General features: G+C 35.4%; 1 protein-coding gene across 2 annotated transcripts in view; it reads left to right on the top strand.

The window, feature by feature from the left end:
- The window catches only part of Dop1R1 (Dopamine 1-like receptor 1), a 363,402-nt gene that overhangs the window by 142,673 nt on the left and 202,420 nt on the right, over window positions 1-18,309 (top strand). The window contains exons 3-4 of one of the 2 annotated variants that reach the window (XM_067769834.1): window positions 1,042-1,102; window positions 13,275-13,454. In XM_067769834.1, coding sequence (XP_067625935.1) covers window positions 1,042-1,102; window positions 13,275-13,454 — 241 coding nt within the window. Of the gene's footprint in view, window positions 1-1,041; window positions 1,148-13,274; window positions 13,455-18,309 lie in introns of both variants that reach the window. The other variant, XM_067769827.1, reaches the window with a different exon arrangement.

The following is an 18,309-nucleotide window of genomic DNA, read 5'->3' as shown; positions in this document are numbered from 1 at the left end:
AAAATGCAACATGAACTAAATAACTTGTATAAATGGTTGTGTGGTAACAGACTGAAACTAAATATTAATAAAACTAAATATATGATAATAACAAAGAGGAATATCAATGAGGATGATATAGCCGATCTAAAAATAAATCATGAAATCATACAAAGACTTGACAGTATAAAATACTTAGGAATAATAATTGATAATAAACTCAAAATTGAAGACCATATAAATTATACAATTAAAAAAGTTGCTAATAAAATAGCAGTCATGCAGAGAGCAACTAAATTCGTTCAAAAAAGTACAAAATAAATTTATATAAATCAGTTATAGAACCGCACTTCGTGTACTGTCCGTCCATTCTATTCATAATATCGGATAAAGAAGTAAACAAGCTCCAAAAGCTTCAAAATAAATGCATGAGATTTATTCTTCAGAAACCTAGAGATACACGAACGGCTGACATGTTGAAGACTATAGACTGGTTAAGTGTGAAACAAGAGATTTTTTTCCACTCCATGAAACTCATATTTAATATCAAACATGGAAATGTACCTGAGTATTTAAATAAAAATATAGCATTAGTTGAGCAAACTCACAACATAAATACGAGGAACAAACATAATTTAAAATTGGCGTTTTTAGAACTGAAATTGATTTACAGAACATTTTCTACAAGGGTCTGAAAAGTTACAATGATCTGCCTAAGTATATAAAAGTTGAAACCAAATAACTGTATTTAAAACAAAATTATATGAATATTGTAAAACCTTAGCTATAAGATAAAAAATTGTAATATATTCTAATTTACGAATTAGGCTTCTGGCCGTAATAAATAAATAATTTAATCGTCTACTAGTACAAGTAAGTACTCAGTATTTACAGGTTCTAGCAATGCTTTTTGCACCATGATTTGCATTCTCTTAATTTTTTTTTTACATTAAAAATATGACGCATTTTTTCGCTTGTAGTAAATTTCCTGAACAGAATTACTTTCTCTTACAAATGGAAAAATTGACTATTTAACAAATATTTGTCTTTTTTTATTTTCAGTTAACTTCATATTTCAATGACACATCGTGGATTAATCCATCCGAAGCCGATACAATAGTTGGTGAGGAACCTGATGCGGTGTCTCTTGTGTCAATTTTAGTTGTTGGTAAAGTAAATGTCGTTGAATGTCTATCAATTGAATGCACATGAAATGTATATACAATACAACAACAACCAAAAACAGAAAAAGTCAACAACACATATATACTTCTGCACGCACACAATAGCGACTTTTAATATGCACGCATCCTCTCATCCATTGAAATGCATATTTGCGCATCTTCATGAAAACACGAACGCACTAATTTACGTAGATTGACACGGAGCTCGTACTAAGTATGTGATATTACACTTAATGTTTACAAAAGAAAAAAACAGAGATAACTTATATCGTTAACTTAATGTGAAAATGTGCTAAGTCACTTTTTACGAATTTTTCAGGAGACGAAAAAAACTGAATAATTTTTGAAATAACCTTTTTTTTCAAACCTGTGCATGAGGATACCTTAGTTGCAATACTTTCGAGTTTAGAAGCTTTGAAAAAGATAAATAAAAATCATGTATGCTAAACCAGCAGCGCTTTTATGACTTAGCACAATTTCCTCACTCAAAACAAATTTTTCTCCTGACTTAGCACTTTTTACTCAATATTTCTCCCCATCACTCCTCACCTTTAATGATTGAAATATAACACTAAAACTATATATTTCACAAAAACTACTATTTATTTGTCAAACTGTTTCTAACTATTGGAGGCCACCGTGGTGTGATGGTAGCGTGCTCCGCCTACTACACCGAATGCCCTGGGTTCACACTCCGGGCAAAGCAACATCAAAATTTTAGAAATAAGGTTTTTCAATTAGAAGAAAGTTTTTCTAAGCGGGGTCACCCCTCAGCAGTATTCGGCAAGCACTCCGAGTGTATTACTGCCATGAAAAGCTCTCAGTGAAAAGTCACCTGCCTCGCAGATGTCGTTCGGAGTCGGCATATAACAAGTAAGTCCCGTCCCGCCAATTTGTAGGAAAAATTAAAAAAAAGAGCACAACGTAAATTGGAAGAGAAGCTCGGCCTAACATCTCTTCGGAGGTTATCGCCCCTTACATTTATTTATTTTATTTCTAACGGTCCGGACCGGATGGTGCGCAGACAATAACTTATTTTTAAATTCAAACAAATGCTGTGTTGTGTCTTATTCCATAAAGACAACTGCCACATACTTTATCTATAAACTAAATCTTTTAATCGTTGTCAAGATAGTAAAGACTTGGGTGTGATTTTTGACTCCAAACTCTCTTTTTCTAGTCACATTAATATCGTTGTTTAAAAATTTGTTGCAATGGTTGGGTCCTGTAGACGTAACACCAGTGACTTTAAGGACCCTAAGACACTTTATATATCCTTGGTCAGAAGTGTTATTGAATATTGCTCAATAATATGGACTCATTTCTATGAATCTAACTCCTATACAAACAAGAAAGTTCCAAAAATTTTTACAAAATTGCTTTACGTATGCTTCCTGGCCAGACGGCCTCCCATCATATACCAGCAGTCACAAATTACTTGGTCTTCAGGCTTTGCATGACAGAAGAACTTTTATCTCACTCATACTTGCCTATAATGTAATAAACTTTAGCAAGAATTGCTCTGATTTATCTACTTTATTCATTCCATATATTCCACTGCGTGATCTTCGGCATAATAGATTATTTATCGAAATAACTCCTAAAACGAAGTATGCTATGAATGAACCTATAACTAGGACTACACATCTAGCAAATAGATTCAGTATTGTTATTAATTTTAATAACAGCTTATATAAGTTTAAGCTTGAATTGTTTTCTATTTTTAACTAGTCTGTGAGAAAGCATGTAGTTATCGACATGAAAGAATTGAAGTAGATTATAGTCACCGCAAAGCATTTATCATACACCAAAGGCATGTCTCAATTGGGTAAATCCAATTTCAAGGGGTTGCGTTCGCAACACTCTCAAGGGGTTGCCAGCACAATATTTAGCGTCTCCAAACCAATTGTCAACTCACCTAACCGTGGCGAATCCTGTTTCATCGACAGCAGAGGTTCTGGCGACCCCAAGTTCCTCATGGAACTAGGGGTGGGGAGGGCGGGAGCGCCTGGAAGGTTTAGTGTGATCATATCAATCGTTCCCGAGATGGTCGAGCTAGTAGTTCCTTAATAGTGCTTTGTTACCGGAACGTACCGGATCTATATCCGGCAAAGGGCATCAACATCGATAACACTCCCCAAAGCCTCGGGGAGTGTCTTTATCGTTAATACAACAACAAAAAAGCATGTACTTTTAGACTGAACAAATTAAATAAATAAATAAAATGCGCGCACAAAGAAAGAAAGATTGATATTATTTACAGGTTGACTTAGCACATTTTTTTTAAAGCTGACGACTTAGCACATTTACATATCATTGCCCACAGCACGTAAAACTGAAAAATTTAAATATTTTTTTTGTTTGTGACCGATGTATTTTGAATTCAGTTTTAAAACTGCGATAAAATACAATTTTTCAAAAGAGGGACTTAGCACATTTTCACATTAAGCTAACGATATGTATATGAGGCAATCAGCGCAAATTTAATGTATTCCCAGGCTACTTCTTCAAGAGTCAATAAGGATTTTATGGTTAAAAAAATTGTTTTTGAATATAATTTGTTTTGCTTTTTTATATTATTTTGATTGATTTATGAAAAAAAACTATGAAATCTTCAATAGTTTTATATATGCCCCAATATTGTGAAATGTGAAATAGGAAGATAGTTAGAGTTTTTATTACGTCAAAGATTATACATGTCTTGCTCAATTTGCGATCCGGATAGTATGATTGGCTTCTCATATTTTGTATCGATGCCCTTCCTTTAATAAACTGAGTTCTTTAATAATAGATGTCACTGCTTCACCATGATTCACATAGCTATTTAAGGCCAAATTCACTGTAAATTCTACACATTCCACATCTAGACCTGATGACGCAGAACATAGCATTAAGAACTGCAAAGAGACTCAATGCCATAGTAGAACCGTATATTAACAAAGTTACTCTTATTATTGATAACAGTGGACTTTAGGTTCGTGATAGGTATTATGACAAGACATTGATTTCGGGCATCACATGCTTTAAAATTAGGCCTCGTCAGTGATGGCAGATGTAGAAAGTACGGTTTAGAGAAGAAAACTATTGAGCACGTCTTGAAATTGTGCCCTACACTCGGGAGTTTAAGACTCCAGCTATTAGGAGTCCCACAGCTAACAGATCTAGAAGCAGCAAGCAGCATAGGCCCTAGAAAGCTTTAAGTATTCCCAAGAGGATGTAGGTATTTTATAATATAGGTCATGGTTTCTGATAAAGTTTCTCAGTTTGGTCGTTAAGAAAACTTCTGGCAACACTATGGGCAAATAAAGTTTATTTTCAGCAAGTTCAACCTAATTTTACTTAGGGTCAAATTCTGGATACCGTGATAAATAATGCGATACACAAAAATAGAGATGATACACAGTTATGTTTAAATGAAGCATTTTGTTCCTTTCGTGAAATTTTTAAATAAAATGTTAGCTGAACGAGCAGTTAAAATTGATTTCCGCAAACTTAGAGAATAAAAGGTAGGTAGGTAGGTAAAATAGCTGCAACCCTGGTCACACAAGTAGCTATTTAAAGCCGTTTTGATGCCATGTAACTCGCCTAAAAAACTGCGGAATGTTACGATCAATGTATTACAAACAGCCAGAGTTGTTCATAAAATTAAGAATATTCGGGATTGATATCACAGATAACACTTTGGCTTTGGATATTCCCCTTGGCTACTGCTTAGGGTATGCCTATTTTGACACTGGTTATTTCCTCGTTCATCTCCGATGAGCCCCTGCGTGCTAGCTCGTCGGCCTTCTCGTTACCCTCTATACCCCTATGACGCTGCTTGGCTATCCGATGGGATGCAAACTTTACCAGCTACATTCAAGCCCTCCAGTAATATGCAGGCATGCCAAATCGCGGGGATTTCTGCTTGAAACACGCTGCAGTGCGATGGGAGTCTGAATGATGCAGACAAATCTAAGGACTCAGAGAAAACTCCGGCCCCACATCCGATTACATATTGGAGCCGTCAGTGTAGATTTGGATGTCATCGCCCCTTATGCCCGGGTTTCTCTTCCACTCGTGCCGGGGGGGGGGATTCCCCCCGGGCCCGGGATTTCTCAGGGGGCACGCGATTTAGAGGTACTAAGATATTTTTTTAATTCAGGAGAGTTTTTAGTTGTTCCATGTGCACATTATAAGCCGAATTTCAAAAGCAACGAATATTGATAATAATTTTTTGCCTGGGCCTGAGGAGACAATAAAAACATCAAACAAAACTGTATGTTTACATGAATCCGAAATCGTAAAATTTTCGTGGTTACACTGATGAAGGTTTATCTTCAAAAAGTCTTCCAACAATACACCACCTCTGTATCAAAGTTCAGATTATTTAAACGACTTAGATATCGGTACCGTGAATAATGAGTTTTTTCGATCTGAAGAAGTCAACGAAATAATTCGTCGAGGTCATCAAAACTGTCCTCTTATTTTTCCACGTGATTGTCACGACGAGGCATTTCCTACCTCGTTGTAAAACAGAATCTTTCCTAAATGGAGGGTAATTGGAGTGTGACTGGTTTGTGTGGAGTGCCAGTAGCAATGCTTTTTATTGCCTATCATGTCGTCTATTAAGCACCAATACTTTAAATCGACCTAAAATTTGTTCTGAGGATATTCGAAATTCCAGGTATGGAAGAAGCTATAAGATAAACTGCAATCATACGAAAATACTCAAGATCACATTAAATGTTATATTCAACGGCGATCTTTACAAAATCTAATTCAAAAGGAGGCTACAATTGATACACTTATCAATTACTAGATAATCACTGAAACTCAAAAGTGGAAAGAAATTTTATATAGAATTTTGGACACTATTTTATTTTTGGGTGAAAGAGGCCTAGCTTTCAAAAGCGAAAGTATATATCTTGGTGAACGAAAAGATGGAAATTTGTTGGGCATCTAAGATCTCACAAGCCAATATGATCCGATATTTAGAGATCATTTGGAGAAAGATAGGATTTCACAACAGCAGCACAAACGTTTACAAGTTCACTATCTTTCCCCAGATATTCAGAACGAATTTGTAGAAATTTGTGAAATGCACGTGAGGAAAAATATATTAGATCAAGGCAGGAAAGCCAAGTATTTTGCTATTATCGTTGATGCTACGCCTAATGCTAGTCACGTTAGCTACGTTCATTTTGTTCCATTTTAGTTCGAAAGCAACAAATTTTACAATTCAAGAACGATTTTTGGCTTTCGTGAATTGTAGCCAAAAAACTGAATCACTTATCTAATTTGCCATACTTGATTGAAGATTGTCGTGCACAAGGGTACGATAAAGGCGCCAATGTAAAAGTAGCTTGCAACGGAGCACTACGTCACATTCTCGATAAAAACTCAAATGCTGATTACTCGCCTTGTGCAACCCACAGTCTCAATTTATGTGGTGTTTATGCTGCATAATGTTGTACGGCTGCAATTTGTTTCTTCCGATTTGTCCAAAAATGTTTTACTATTTTCAGCAGCACTCCACAACAATAGGACATCCTCAAAAAAAACTTACTCAAAAAAATTTACCTTATAGTCTTTCACACAAAAGCCAAATTTGACTACACAAGCATACAGAGATGCTGTCCTCAATTTGGTTCAAAATACTGACTACCATTAATGAAAGAACCATGGCCCTCCAAGCTAGAGACGCCACCATAGATGTTGAGGTCAGACATCTAGATGCCTTATAAGCTTCTTTGAAGTTGATCAGGAACCAATGGGAAACAATTTTAAACGAATGCAAAACAGTTGCTATTCAATTGAACATCTCGCCAAAGTTTCCGGACATTCAAAATGGAAAACCCAAAAGGCGTTCTGAAGATAATTTAAATGAGATGATTACGGATGATTCAGAGTCTGATTTTAAAAACAATACATTTCTAGTGATCGCTGACTCAATCACTGGCATTACTGAACGATTTGCAGCTATGAGAAATTTGAGCTAGACGTTTTCCTTTTTGTGGCAATTTGAAGACATGGATGAAACTACGGTTCGGGCGAGCAAAGCAAAATTTTTCGAAAAATACAAGTCCGACAAAGCTTAAATCACTTGAAACACATTTACGAAGCAAATTTTGATAAAGTCTGTCACCATTGGAATTGCTAAATGCCATCTAAAAATAAATAAATAAATGTAAGGTGCGAAAACCTCCGAAAAGATATAAGGCCGAGCTTCTCTTCCAATTTGCGTCTCTCTCGATTTTCCTTACAAATTGGCCGGACGGGACCTACATGTTTTTATGCCGACTCCGAACGGCATCTGCAAGGCTGATGTGTTTTCACTGAGAGCTTTTCATGGCAGAAATACACCCGGAGCGCTTGCCAAACACTGCCGAGGGGCGACCCCGCTTAGAAAAATTTTCTTCTAATTTAAAAACCTTATTTCTAAAATTTTGATGTTGCTTTGCCCGGGGTGCGAACCCAGGGCATACGGTGTGGTAGGCGGAGCACGCTACCATCACACCACGCTGGCCGCTAAATGCCACTTACATATGTTCCAGATCTGTATACGATTTTCCTCAACATTTGTTTTGCTTTACGTATCTTTTGCACTATACCTGTCACTGTAGCTAGTGCAGAAGGTTCCTTCCGCGTCCTTTCAAGAATCAAAAACTTTCATAGATCGTGTTCATCTCAAGAGCGAGTTTCAGGACTTGCCACGCTTTCTGTTGAATCCGTTTTGGCAAGACAGTTAAATTTTGATATTATTATAAAAATTTTTCAAAGAAAAAAAGCAGGTAATGCCACTCTTTGATATCCGAACTTTCTATATTGATTAATTAAAATTTATAATCATCATTAAGTTTATCAGAAATGTCTTAAAATGTTACCAAATTACTAGAAAAGATTGTTTGAAACCATATTTGGCTGTTAAAAGAGAATTTTGTTTCTACGTTACAACAAAATAGTATAAATAGTAAATATTCTGTGTTAACTATATTGTCAGCTCTTAGTCTAAAAATCATTTAATTGATGTGGCAAACCATCTTTTTCATGTAATCCATCAATAATGATTCATGAATGAGACGTCATTAATTAAAGTTGATGAAATGTATTAGTGTATTTTTTATAGAGGGCCCGTAAATTGGTTAGTCCCGGGCCCGGAGTTTCTCTCTACGGCCCTGCTTGGATTGAGTCCCCATTTCTTACCAAACATTGATTTGCAGCAGGGGCTGAAACTGTTATTCCTTTTATAATATAAGTCCTTGCAAAATTGTTAATTTTGGACTTTAAATATATTTGGATCAAGATAAAAATTGTTTTCGGATTTTTATTTTTTGAGTCCGATAGAAAATAAAATCCGGATTTAACTTTTATTTCCGGACTTTTATTTTTAAAAGTCCGAGTTTAACTAGTTCTAGCGGACTCAAAAAATAAAAATACATATGTGGACTTTTATGGAAAAAGTTCGAAAAATAAAAAGGATGCATGATTCGACATGATATTGCTATAAGGATACCTGGGAACTCAAATATTTTCACCTAGAATAATTTTTTGACCAGTACTTTTTCGACTCCGAAAAAAAAAATAATTATCATTTTCCGTCCCTGATTTGTAAGCACAGCAGGCGATGCAGGCCTTCCGTACCCGCTCTTCGATGCATACTTTCCAATTCAACTCGCAGTCAATTGTTAGTGTCAGATACTTGGTACTCGATGACAGGTTTAGTTGCTGGCCGTTTAAGAATGGTAGTCTGAAGGCAGGTGGCTTGTACTTCCTCGTGAAGAGAAGCAGGTCCGTCTTTTCGGGATTTAACCTAAGGCCACATCCCTGTGCCCACCTGCTGAGTTTAGGCAAGGCCCATTTCCATGATTTCGCTCATTACGGAGGGGAAAGGACCAGAGACCAAGATCGCCACGTCGTCGGCATACGCCACGATCTTAACCCCCCCTGCGTTAAATTTTCCTAAGATTTCATTTATGGTGATCAACCAAAGCAGAGGTGAAAGCACCCCCCCCCTGGTGTGCCTCTGCATACTTGCTTTCTTGAATAAAGGGTAGTAACTAAATAAATATTGTTTAAGAAAAAAAAAAACCGGTTTTTAGCCACATCGAGCGTAAAAGTTAAAAATAATTTTAAATCAATTTAAGATGTCGAAGTTCGGGCGAAACCGAACAATATATACTCAACTGTGAGCTCTCAAATATATATTAGGGGCCCATTTAAGGAGAAATTTCATGAATATTATATGATATGAAAGCTAATAATTTCTACTTACATATACACATGAGATATCGTTCTCGGTAAGAAGCTATAAAATAATCATAGAAACAATGCTCCTACCAAATCTCGTTTAAAATTTGTCGTTTTATGGTTTTGAAAGTCTTGTGACGAATATAACAATAACAAGCATACCAAGATCATATAAAATACCTTTTAAAGTTTCTTACTTTGCACTAACATATCTGCAATGGTGATGTACTTACGTGTCAATTGCCCATTTTTAACCATCACTAAAGCTTTATGCATCTATAAAAAAAAGAGAGCATGGTCGTTTTTTTTTTTTTTTTTATGGTCGTTATTAGATACCAAAGTTTCCTCAGATCTATATATAATTCCAAGAACCGAAATTCTGCAAATTTGCATTTCTTCTTCTAAATGTAGGCGGTAACACGCACATTTTCCAAAAGTTTACCAAGTTTAAGTTTTTTTTTATTAAGTCAAACAATGTGTCAAGTTTCATCACTTTAACGGTCTTTGGTAATAACTTATAGAATTTTTTTGAAATTTCGATCTCGTTTTTTTTTTAAGTAAGCGCAATACCTTCGTGCCAAATTTCAACATGATATATTTTACAACTTTTGAGCTATGCTTTGAAAACTTTATAACTTTTTCTTTTAAATATGGGTGGTGCCATGCCCACTATCCAAAATTTTAATAAATTTCTATATATTTTCATCAAATCAAAACGCCTCACTTTAGCTATCTTTGGTCATGATTTATTGCACTTTTTTCCATTTTTCGTTTTTTCCATATCGGTTTCTTTAAGTGGGCGTTGTTGCCAAACCGATTTTGTCAATTTCCATAAAGTATATATATAATGGCAAGAAGAACCCCCAAGCCAGGATTCAGCATAATTTCTTCTTCGAATTTCGATTAACAGGTTGGAAAACCTTTTCATTTTCAAACGATTTTATTTAGCTTGATTTGACAGGCCGGCCGTCCGGCCAGCCATTGTGAACGAATTTTGTAATTAAAATTTAAGTAATTTCCCGATAAGCCACAAGCTTGAAACTTGGAATATAGTTCAGAACAATGCAATAATAATAAAAAAATATCCGATAGGTGGTGCATGGATCGAAATATTTCAAAAAATCGTATTTGTGGTCTGATTTGGCACATATTTGGAACTCATAATACATACATGTATAGAAAGTGCTATGAAAAAAAATCGCTGCTGGGTGGCGCGGGTATCGAGATATTCAAAAAAAAATGTATTTGTGCTCCGATTAGGCTCATATTTGGAATGCACGTTACATACAGAAATAGAAATCGGATCAAGTTATTAAAAATACTCGTATTTGTGGTCCTATTTTGCTCATATTTGGAACAAATATTACATACAGTCCGGTAGAAGTGACACCAAAATATTTTGGAGTTCGAGGAGGGACTAGTATACGTGGCGCCGAGTCGAGTAAAGTCTTTGGAAGGATTATGTGTTGAGGACTTAGATTGTAACAAATTGTCAGGAAAGGGTCCTTGTAATAATGAGTCACTAAATGGACTAAATAGAATGAGAAATAATAGGCAATTACATATTACTTTAAACGAGCAATTCTTGTTTGTTTGAACACTACGGACTCAATCAGTCTATGTGAGGTCCTCATGGACCGGCCAGTTCAACCTAACCTTGTTTGTTTGTATAGCCGAACGATCTCGGGAGCGGCTAAAACCGATTTAAATGAAATTTGGCACAGAGATAATGTATCACCTTCTAAGACTTTCTACGTAGGTGTTGCCACTAAGAATGTTTCACAAGGTTGCGACTTATTCGAAATTAAAAAAAAATTGCATGAGATATGCTGATGTGGGTATCAAACGAAAGGTATTTGATTCCTACAATAGGGACATTTTTGAGTGGGGTTGCCGTTTAGGGTTGCCACCTATTCGAAATTTAAAAAAATTGCATGAGATATGCCGATATGGGTATCAAACGAAAGGTATTTCACTCCGCATTACAATAGGGACATTTTTGAGTAGGTTTACCAAAAACTAGAGTTTGATTAATGATGACATGTAGAACAAAGTAAGTTATGCGGCATACTCGAAGATTGCCGAGCAAAGCTCAGTCGCCCAGGTACTAGGCAATTAAATATCAACTAAAAATATGAAAATAAAAAAATTTAAAATTTTTTTTAATTAAACGGCAATACTACTAAAAGCTAGAAAATAATTAGGTAGGTCCTAGTCATCACATCATCCTCATCAATCTAGGGCGTTGATCAGACAATTAAATAAAAGCGGTGGGCGCGTGAAATTTCTAAAAATGTGGCATAGAATAACCTGATTAGGGTTCACTTGGTCTTACTAATGACTATCAATAGAAATTTGACGCGTCCAACGCTTTTATTTAATTGTCTAATCAACGCCCTACATTGATGAGGAGTGTGATGACTAGAACCTACCTAATTATTTTCTAGCTATTAGTATTTATTACTTAATGTAGGTATTGTTTTCAATAAAACCGTTTAACTTAATAATTTTGTTTAAATTATTTTATTTCTTCTAATTTGGACGGTGTAACTCCCATTTTCCAAAAATTTTTATTTACCGTCATAAAGTTAACACACGTCTCAAGTTTCATCGCTTAATCGTCTTTGGTATTAAATTATAGCACTTTTTTTTAGCATTTTTCGATATCGAAAAGTGGGCGTATTTATTCGTCCGATTTTGCCCGTAATTCTATGCCAATCTATACTAAGGCAAAATAAGCCAGTTAATCATAAAGATGTCTCTATTTTTACGCAAGTTATTTTGTTAACACAGGGACGGAGGGCAGGCGGACGGACGGATATGGCTAAATCAATATCTTTTTCAGTTCTGTTAATTTTACTATGTGGAGATCTATGTCCATCTCCAATCCTTTATGCCATTACGTACTACCTTGATCCAATAAAGTTTAAATACCCTTGTGCAAATACCCGCTTGGTATAAAAGGGCTGACGTTAGAGTGAGAACGAAACTTATTTCTTATGGAAACTTTTAAAAGATGTCACAGTGCCAAAAACGTTTCAAGCTTGTAAAATAAAAATAAAATTTGCTTCTCGTCTAGCATAATATATAGCGAGCAATCTGTCGTCAGCCTAAAGCTATGAATCCTTCTTATGGAAGACAATATATATAGCACGCTTCGAAAAATAAATTTCAAAAATCAGTGCGAATTTTTAGAAATTTTTTGGACAAAACTTGCTTAGGCTACAAACTGCAAGCTCAAAAAAAAAACCCAACACTCTAAATAAATAATTTTTTTTATTTCTTCGAAAAAGTTTTTGAGATTGGTTTGCCTAGGTTCAGTAACAAAACTCATTGAATTTTTTCCTTAAATTATCCAAAATAAAAAAGACTAAATTTTATTAAAATCGGCACTTTCACTTCCGCGTTCGCTGCTGTATGTATAATTCTAATCCTTTTTTATTTGTTGCCACGCATGCGCTCAGCCTGCACTCCATGTCCACAACTGTCACATTTTGTGAGATGTCTGCCTGCCTGCAATTGAAAATTAATTCCTCACTATCTTTTTAATCTTTGCTGGTTTGAATGAATCTCTGTTTTTCCAATTTTTGTGTTGACATTCGTTACGAATTTTAATTAAGTTTTCAAAAGAAAATATTTTTCCCATTTACTGCATTTGCATTTTGCTGCTTAGTTCCATACATTTCAAAAATGTCAAACTCTTCATACATGTTTATATTTATTTCTATATGCTTGCTTGTGCATTTGCTATCATTCCCTCCACATATATTACATACTTTCGTACATTTTCTTCTCATATTTATATCTTTTATCCATTTTATTTTCTACTTCTCCAAAATACACCAAATTCGTTGCGTTGTCTACGTTTTTGCACGTCCCCAGGCATTTTCCTGTCAGTGCTGATATTTCTATCCGTCGCCGGAAATATACTCGTCTGCCTCGCCATTTATACGGAACGCAGTTTGCGGCGTATTGGAAATTTATTTCTGGCATCATTAGCGATAGCGGATTTATTTGTCGCATCCCTGGTGATGACATTCGCTGGCATCAATGATCTGCTGGGTGAGTATTAACAATCAACTACTGAAATCCGGAATAAATTCAACACCATTCATTGTTTGTATAAGTGAAAATGCAATTTATCAATATCTATCTGTATGGGTGGGTCGTGCAATTTTATTGAATCTATCTGCTTAGTCATAAAAGGGGCGGTGCCACACCCATTTTGAAAAATTTTAGTGTTTTCCAATTTAATGTTATAATTCAATTTAGAAAGTAAAATTATATTGATACCAAGCTCTTTTTCGCTAAGATATAGCTTATTATTTTCGTCCACGACCCTTTTAAAATTCTATTATATAAAAGTGGGCGTGGTCCTTAACCGATTTCGTTAATTTTTCTGCAAAGCATTCCTTAAGATAAAGGCAACCTCTCTGCGAATTTTGTTACGACAGGTTTAACGGTTTTTGATTTATGATTAATAATATTTGTAAAATTGATTTTATCACAAGTGGGCGGTACCACGCCCATTTTAAACAATTCTATCAAATTTTTATCAAGAGTCTCAATATCAATCCACACCTCAAATTTCAACATTCTAGGTGTATTATTTACTAAATAATAAGGTTTTCTGTGTTTTTCAAAATATCATATATAAAAAGTGGGCGTGGTTATCATCCGATTTCGCTCATTTTCAATACCAACCTATTCTGGGTCCAAATAAGCTCGTGTACGTGTGTGCTTTGCACACAGAGTATATTAACTTTGATTGGATATCGGTTGGTTGTACAAGTATAAAGGAATCGAGATAGATATAGACTTCCATATATCAAAATCATTAGTATCGAAAAAAAATTTGATTGACCCATGTCCGTCCGTCCGTCCGTCCATCCGTTAACACAATAACTTGAGTAAGTATTGAGATATCTTCACCAAATTTGGTACACGAGCTTATCTTGACCCAGAATAGATTGGTATTGAAAATGAGCGAAATCGGATGATGACCACGCCCACGTTATATACATATATATAACATTTTGGAAAACACAAAAAACCTTATTATTTAGTAAATGATACACCTAGAATGTTGAAATTTGAGGTGTGGACTGATTTTGAGACTCTTGATAAAAATTTGAAAAAAAAAATTTACATGGGCATAGCACCGCCCACTCGTGATAAAATCTATTTTACAAATATTAGTAATCATAAATCAAAAATCGTTAAACCTATCGTAACCAAATTCGGCAGAGAGGTTGCTTTTACTATAATGAATGCTTTGAAAAATTAACGAAATCGGTTAAGGACCACGCCCACTTTTATATAAAAGATTTTTAGAAGGGTCGTGGGCGAATAAAATAAGCTATATCTTTGCAAAAAAGAGCTTTATATCAATGATATTTCGTTTCTCAAGTAGATTTATAAGAATAAATAGGAAAAACTTCAAATTTTAAAAAATTGGCGTGACATCGCCCCTTTTATGTCTAAGCAATTTTCTATGTTTCGGTAGCCATAACTCGAAGAAAAATTAACGGATCGTAATAAAATTTGGTACACGAATTTTCCCTATAGCAGGAAATATTTCTAGAAAAAATGGACGAGAACGGTTAAAGACCACGCCAACTTAGATATAAAACAAGTTTTAAAGGGTCGTAGACTAGAATAATAAGCTATAACTTAGCAAAAAATTGTTTTGGATCAATGATATTTCACTTACCAAATTTTATTGTAAGAGGAAATTGGCAGACATTTTTTTTAATGGGGGGTGCCACGTGTTATGTTGAAAAATAATTTATCTGAAATGAAATGTACAATTTAAGCTCACGCTGAGTATATAATGTTCGGTTAAACCCGAACTTAAACACCTTTACTTATTAGTACTAATTTTATGTGCAACAATTTCATAAGTGCAGATAAAGTTGTGCACTTTAAGTGCATATAAAACAAGTAAGGAAGGTTAAGTTCGGGTGTAACCGAACATTACATACTCAGTTGAGAGCTTTGGAGACAAAGTAAGGGAAAATAACCATGTAGGAAAATTAACCGAGGGTAACCCTGGAATGTGTTTGTATGACATGTGTATCAAATGGAAGGTATTAAAGAGTATTTTAAGAGGGAGTGGGCCATTGTTCTCTAAGTGGACGCTATTTAGGGATATCGCCATAAAGGTGGACCAGGGGTGACCCTAGAATTTGTTTGTACGATATGGTTATCAAACGAAAGGTGTTAATGAGTATTTTAAAAGGGAGTGGGCCTTAAATCTATAGGTGGACGCCTTTTCGAGATATCGCCATAAAGGTGAACCAGGGGTGATTCTAGAATGTGTTTGTACGATATGGGTATCAAATTAAAGGTGTTAATGAGTATTTTAAAAGGGAGTGATCCTAAGTTCCATAGGTGGACGCCCTTTCGAGATATCGCCATAAAGGTGGACCAGGGGTGACTCTAGAATGCGTTTGTACGATATGGGTATCAAATTAAAGGTGTTAATGAAGCTTTTAAAAGGGAGTGATGGTAGTTGTATAGGTGGTCGCCTTTTCGAGATTTCGGCGTAAAGGTGGACCAGGGGTGACTCTAGAATGCGTTTGTACGATATGGGTATCAAATGAAAGGTGTTAATGAGTATTTTAAAAAGAGTGTGGGACTTAGTTCAATAGGTGGTCGCCTTTTCGAGATATCGCCATAAAGGTGGACCAGGGGTGACTCTAGATTATGTTTGTACGATATGGGTATCAAATGAAAGGTGTTAATGAGTATTTTAAAAAGGCGTGGGGTTTAGTTCTATGGGTGGACTCCTTTTTGAGATATCGCCATAAAGGTGGACCAGGGGTGACTCTAGAATGTGTTTGTACGATATGGGTATCAAATTAAAGGTATTAATGAGGCTTTTAAAAGGGAGTGGTGGTAGTTGTATATATGAAGGCGTTTTCCAGATATCGACCAAAATGTGGACCAGGGTGACCCAGAACATCATCTGTTGGATACCGCTAATTTATTTATATATATAATACCACGAACAGTATTCCTGCCAAGATTTCAAGGGTTTTTTATTTCGCCCTGCAGAACTTTTTCATTTTATTGAACTTAATATGTTATGTTTCATACCCATTTCACAAAGTTATTTCTAAAGTTATATTTTGCGTCAATAAAGGAATCCGATTACCATGTTTCATCTCTTTTTTCATATTTGGTATAGAATTATGGAATTTTTTTCATTTTTCGTAATTTTCGATATCGGAAAAGTGGACCACGTCCACGTGGTCATAGTCGGATTTCGGCCATTTTTTATACTAAGATAAAGTGAGTTCAGATAAGTACGTGAACTAAGTTTAGTAAAGATATGCCGATTTTTGCCATTAGTCGGATAGTCGGATTTCGGCCATTTTTATACTCAGTTGAGCAGAGCTCACAGAGTATATTAAGTTTGATTGGATAACGGTTGGTTGTACATATATAAAGGAATCGAGATAGATATAGACTTCCATATATCAAAATAATCAGGATCGAAAAAAAATTTGATTGAGCCATGTCCGTCCGTCCGTCCGTCCGTCCGTCCGTCCGTCCGTCCGTCCGTCCGTCCGTTAACACGATAACTTGAGTAAATTTTAAGGTATCTTTATGAAATTTGGTATGTAGGTTCCTGAGCACTCATCTCAGATCGCTATTTAAAATGAACGATATCGGACTATAACCACGCCCACTTTTTCGATATCGAAAATTTCGAAAAATCGGAAAAATGCGATAATTCATTGCCAAAGGCGGCTAAAGCGATGAAACTTGGTAGATGGGTCGACGTTATGACGCAGAATAGAAAATTAGTAAGATTTTGGACAATGGGCGTGGCACCGCCCACTTTTACAAGAAGGTAATTTAAAAGTTTTGCAAGCTGTAATTTGGCAGTCGTTGAAGATATCATGATGAAATTTGGCAGGAACGTTACTACTATTACTATATATGTGCTAAATAAAAATTAGCAAAATTGGATGAAGAACACGCCCACTTTTTAAAAAAAAAAATTTTTAAATTCAAATTTTAACAAAAAATTTAATATCTTTACTGTATATAAGTAAATTAAGTCAAAATTCAACTCCAGTAATCACATGATGTAACCAAATACAAAAATAAAAGAAAATTTCAAAATGGGTGTGGCTCCGCCCATTTTCATTTAGTTTGTCTAGAATACTTTTAATGCCATAAGTCGAACAAAAATTTACCAATCCTTCTCAAATTTGGTAGGAGCATAGATTCTGTGACGGTAACTGCTCTCTGTGAAAATGGGCGAAATCGGTGAAAGCCACGCCCAGTTTTTATACACAGTCCACCGTCTGTCCTTCCGCTCGGCCGTTAACACAATAACTTGAGCAAAAACCGATATAGCTTTACTAAACTTAGCCCACGTACTTATCTGAACTCACTTTATCTTGGTATAAAAAATGGCAGAAATCCGACCATAACCACGCCCACTTTATCGATATCGAAAATTACGAAAAATGAAAAAAATGAAAAAAATGCCATAATTCTATACCAACTACGAAAAAAGGGATGAAACATGGTAACTGGATTGGTTTATTGACGCAAAATATAACTTTGGAAAAAAACTTTGTAAAATGGGTGTGACACCTACCATATTATGTAGAAGAAAATGAAAAAGTTCTACAAGGCGAAATCAACAGCCCTTGGAATCTTGGCAGGAATACTGTTAGTGGTATTGCATATATAAATAAATTAGCAGTACCCGACAGATGATTTTCTGGATAACCTGGTCCACATTTTGGTCGATATCGCGAGAACGCCTTCACATATACATCTAAGGGCCACTCGCTTTTAAAACCCTCATTAATACTTTTAATTTGATATCCATATCGTACAAAAACATTCTAGAGTCACCCTGGCCCACCCTAATGGCGATATCTCGAAAAGG

This window comes from Eurosta solidaginis, chromosome 1 (genome assembly GCF_040869045.1).
Source record: "Eurosta solidaginis isolate ZX-2024a chromosome 1, ASM4086904v1, whole genome shotgun sequence".
Taxonomy (NCBI): domain Eukaryota; kingdom Metazoa; phylum Arthropoda; class Insecta; order Diptera; family Tephritidae; genus Eurosta; species Eurosta solidaginis.
Note: the sequence above shows the minus strand (reverse complement) of the source record. Positions and strands in the feature narration are given on the sequence as shown.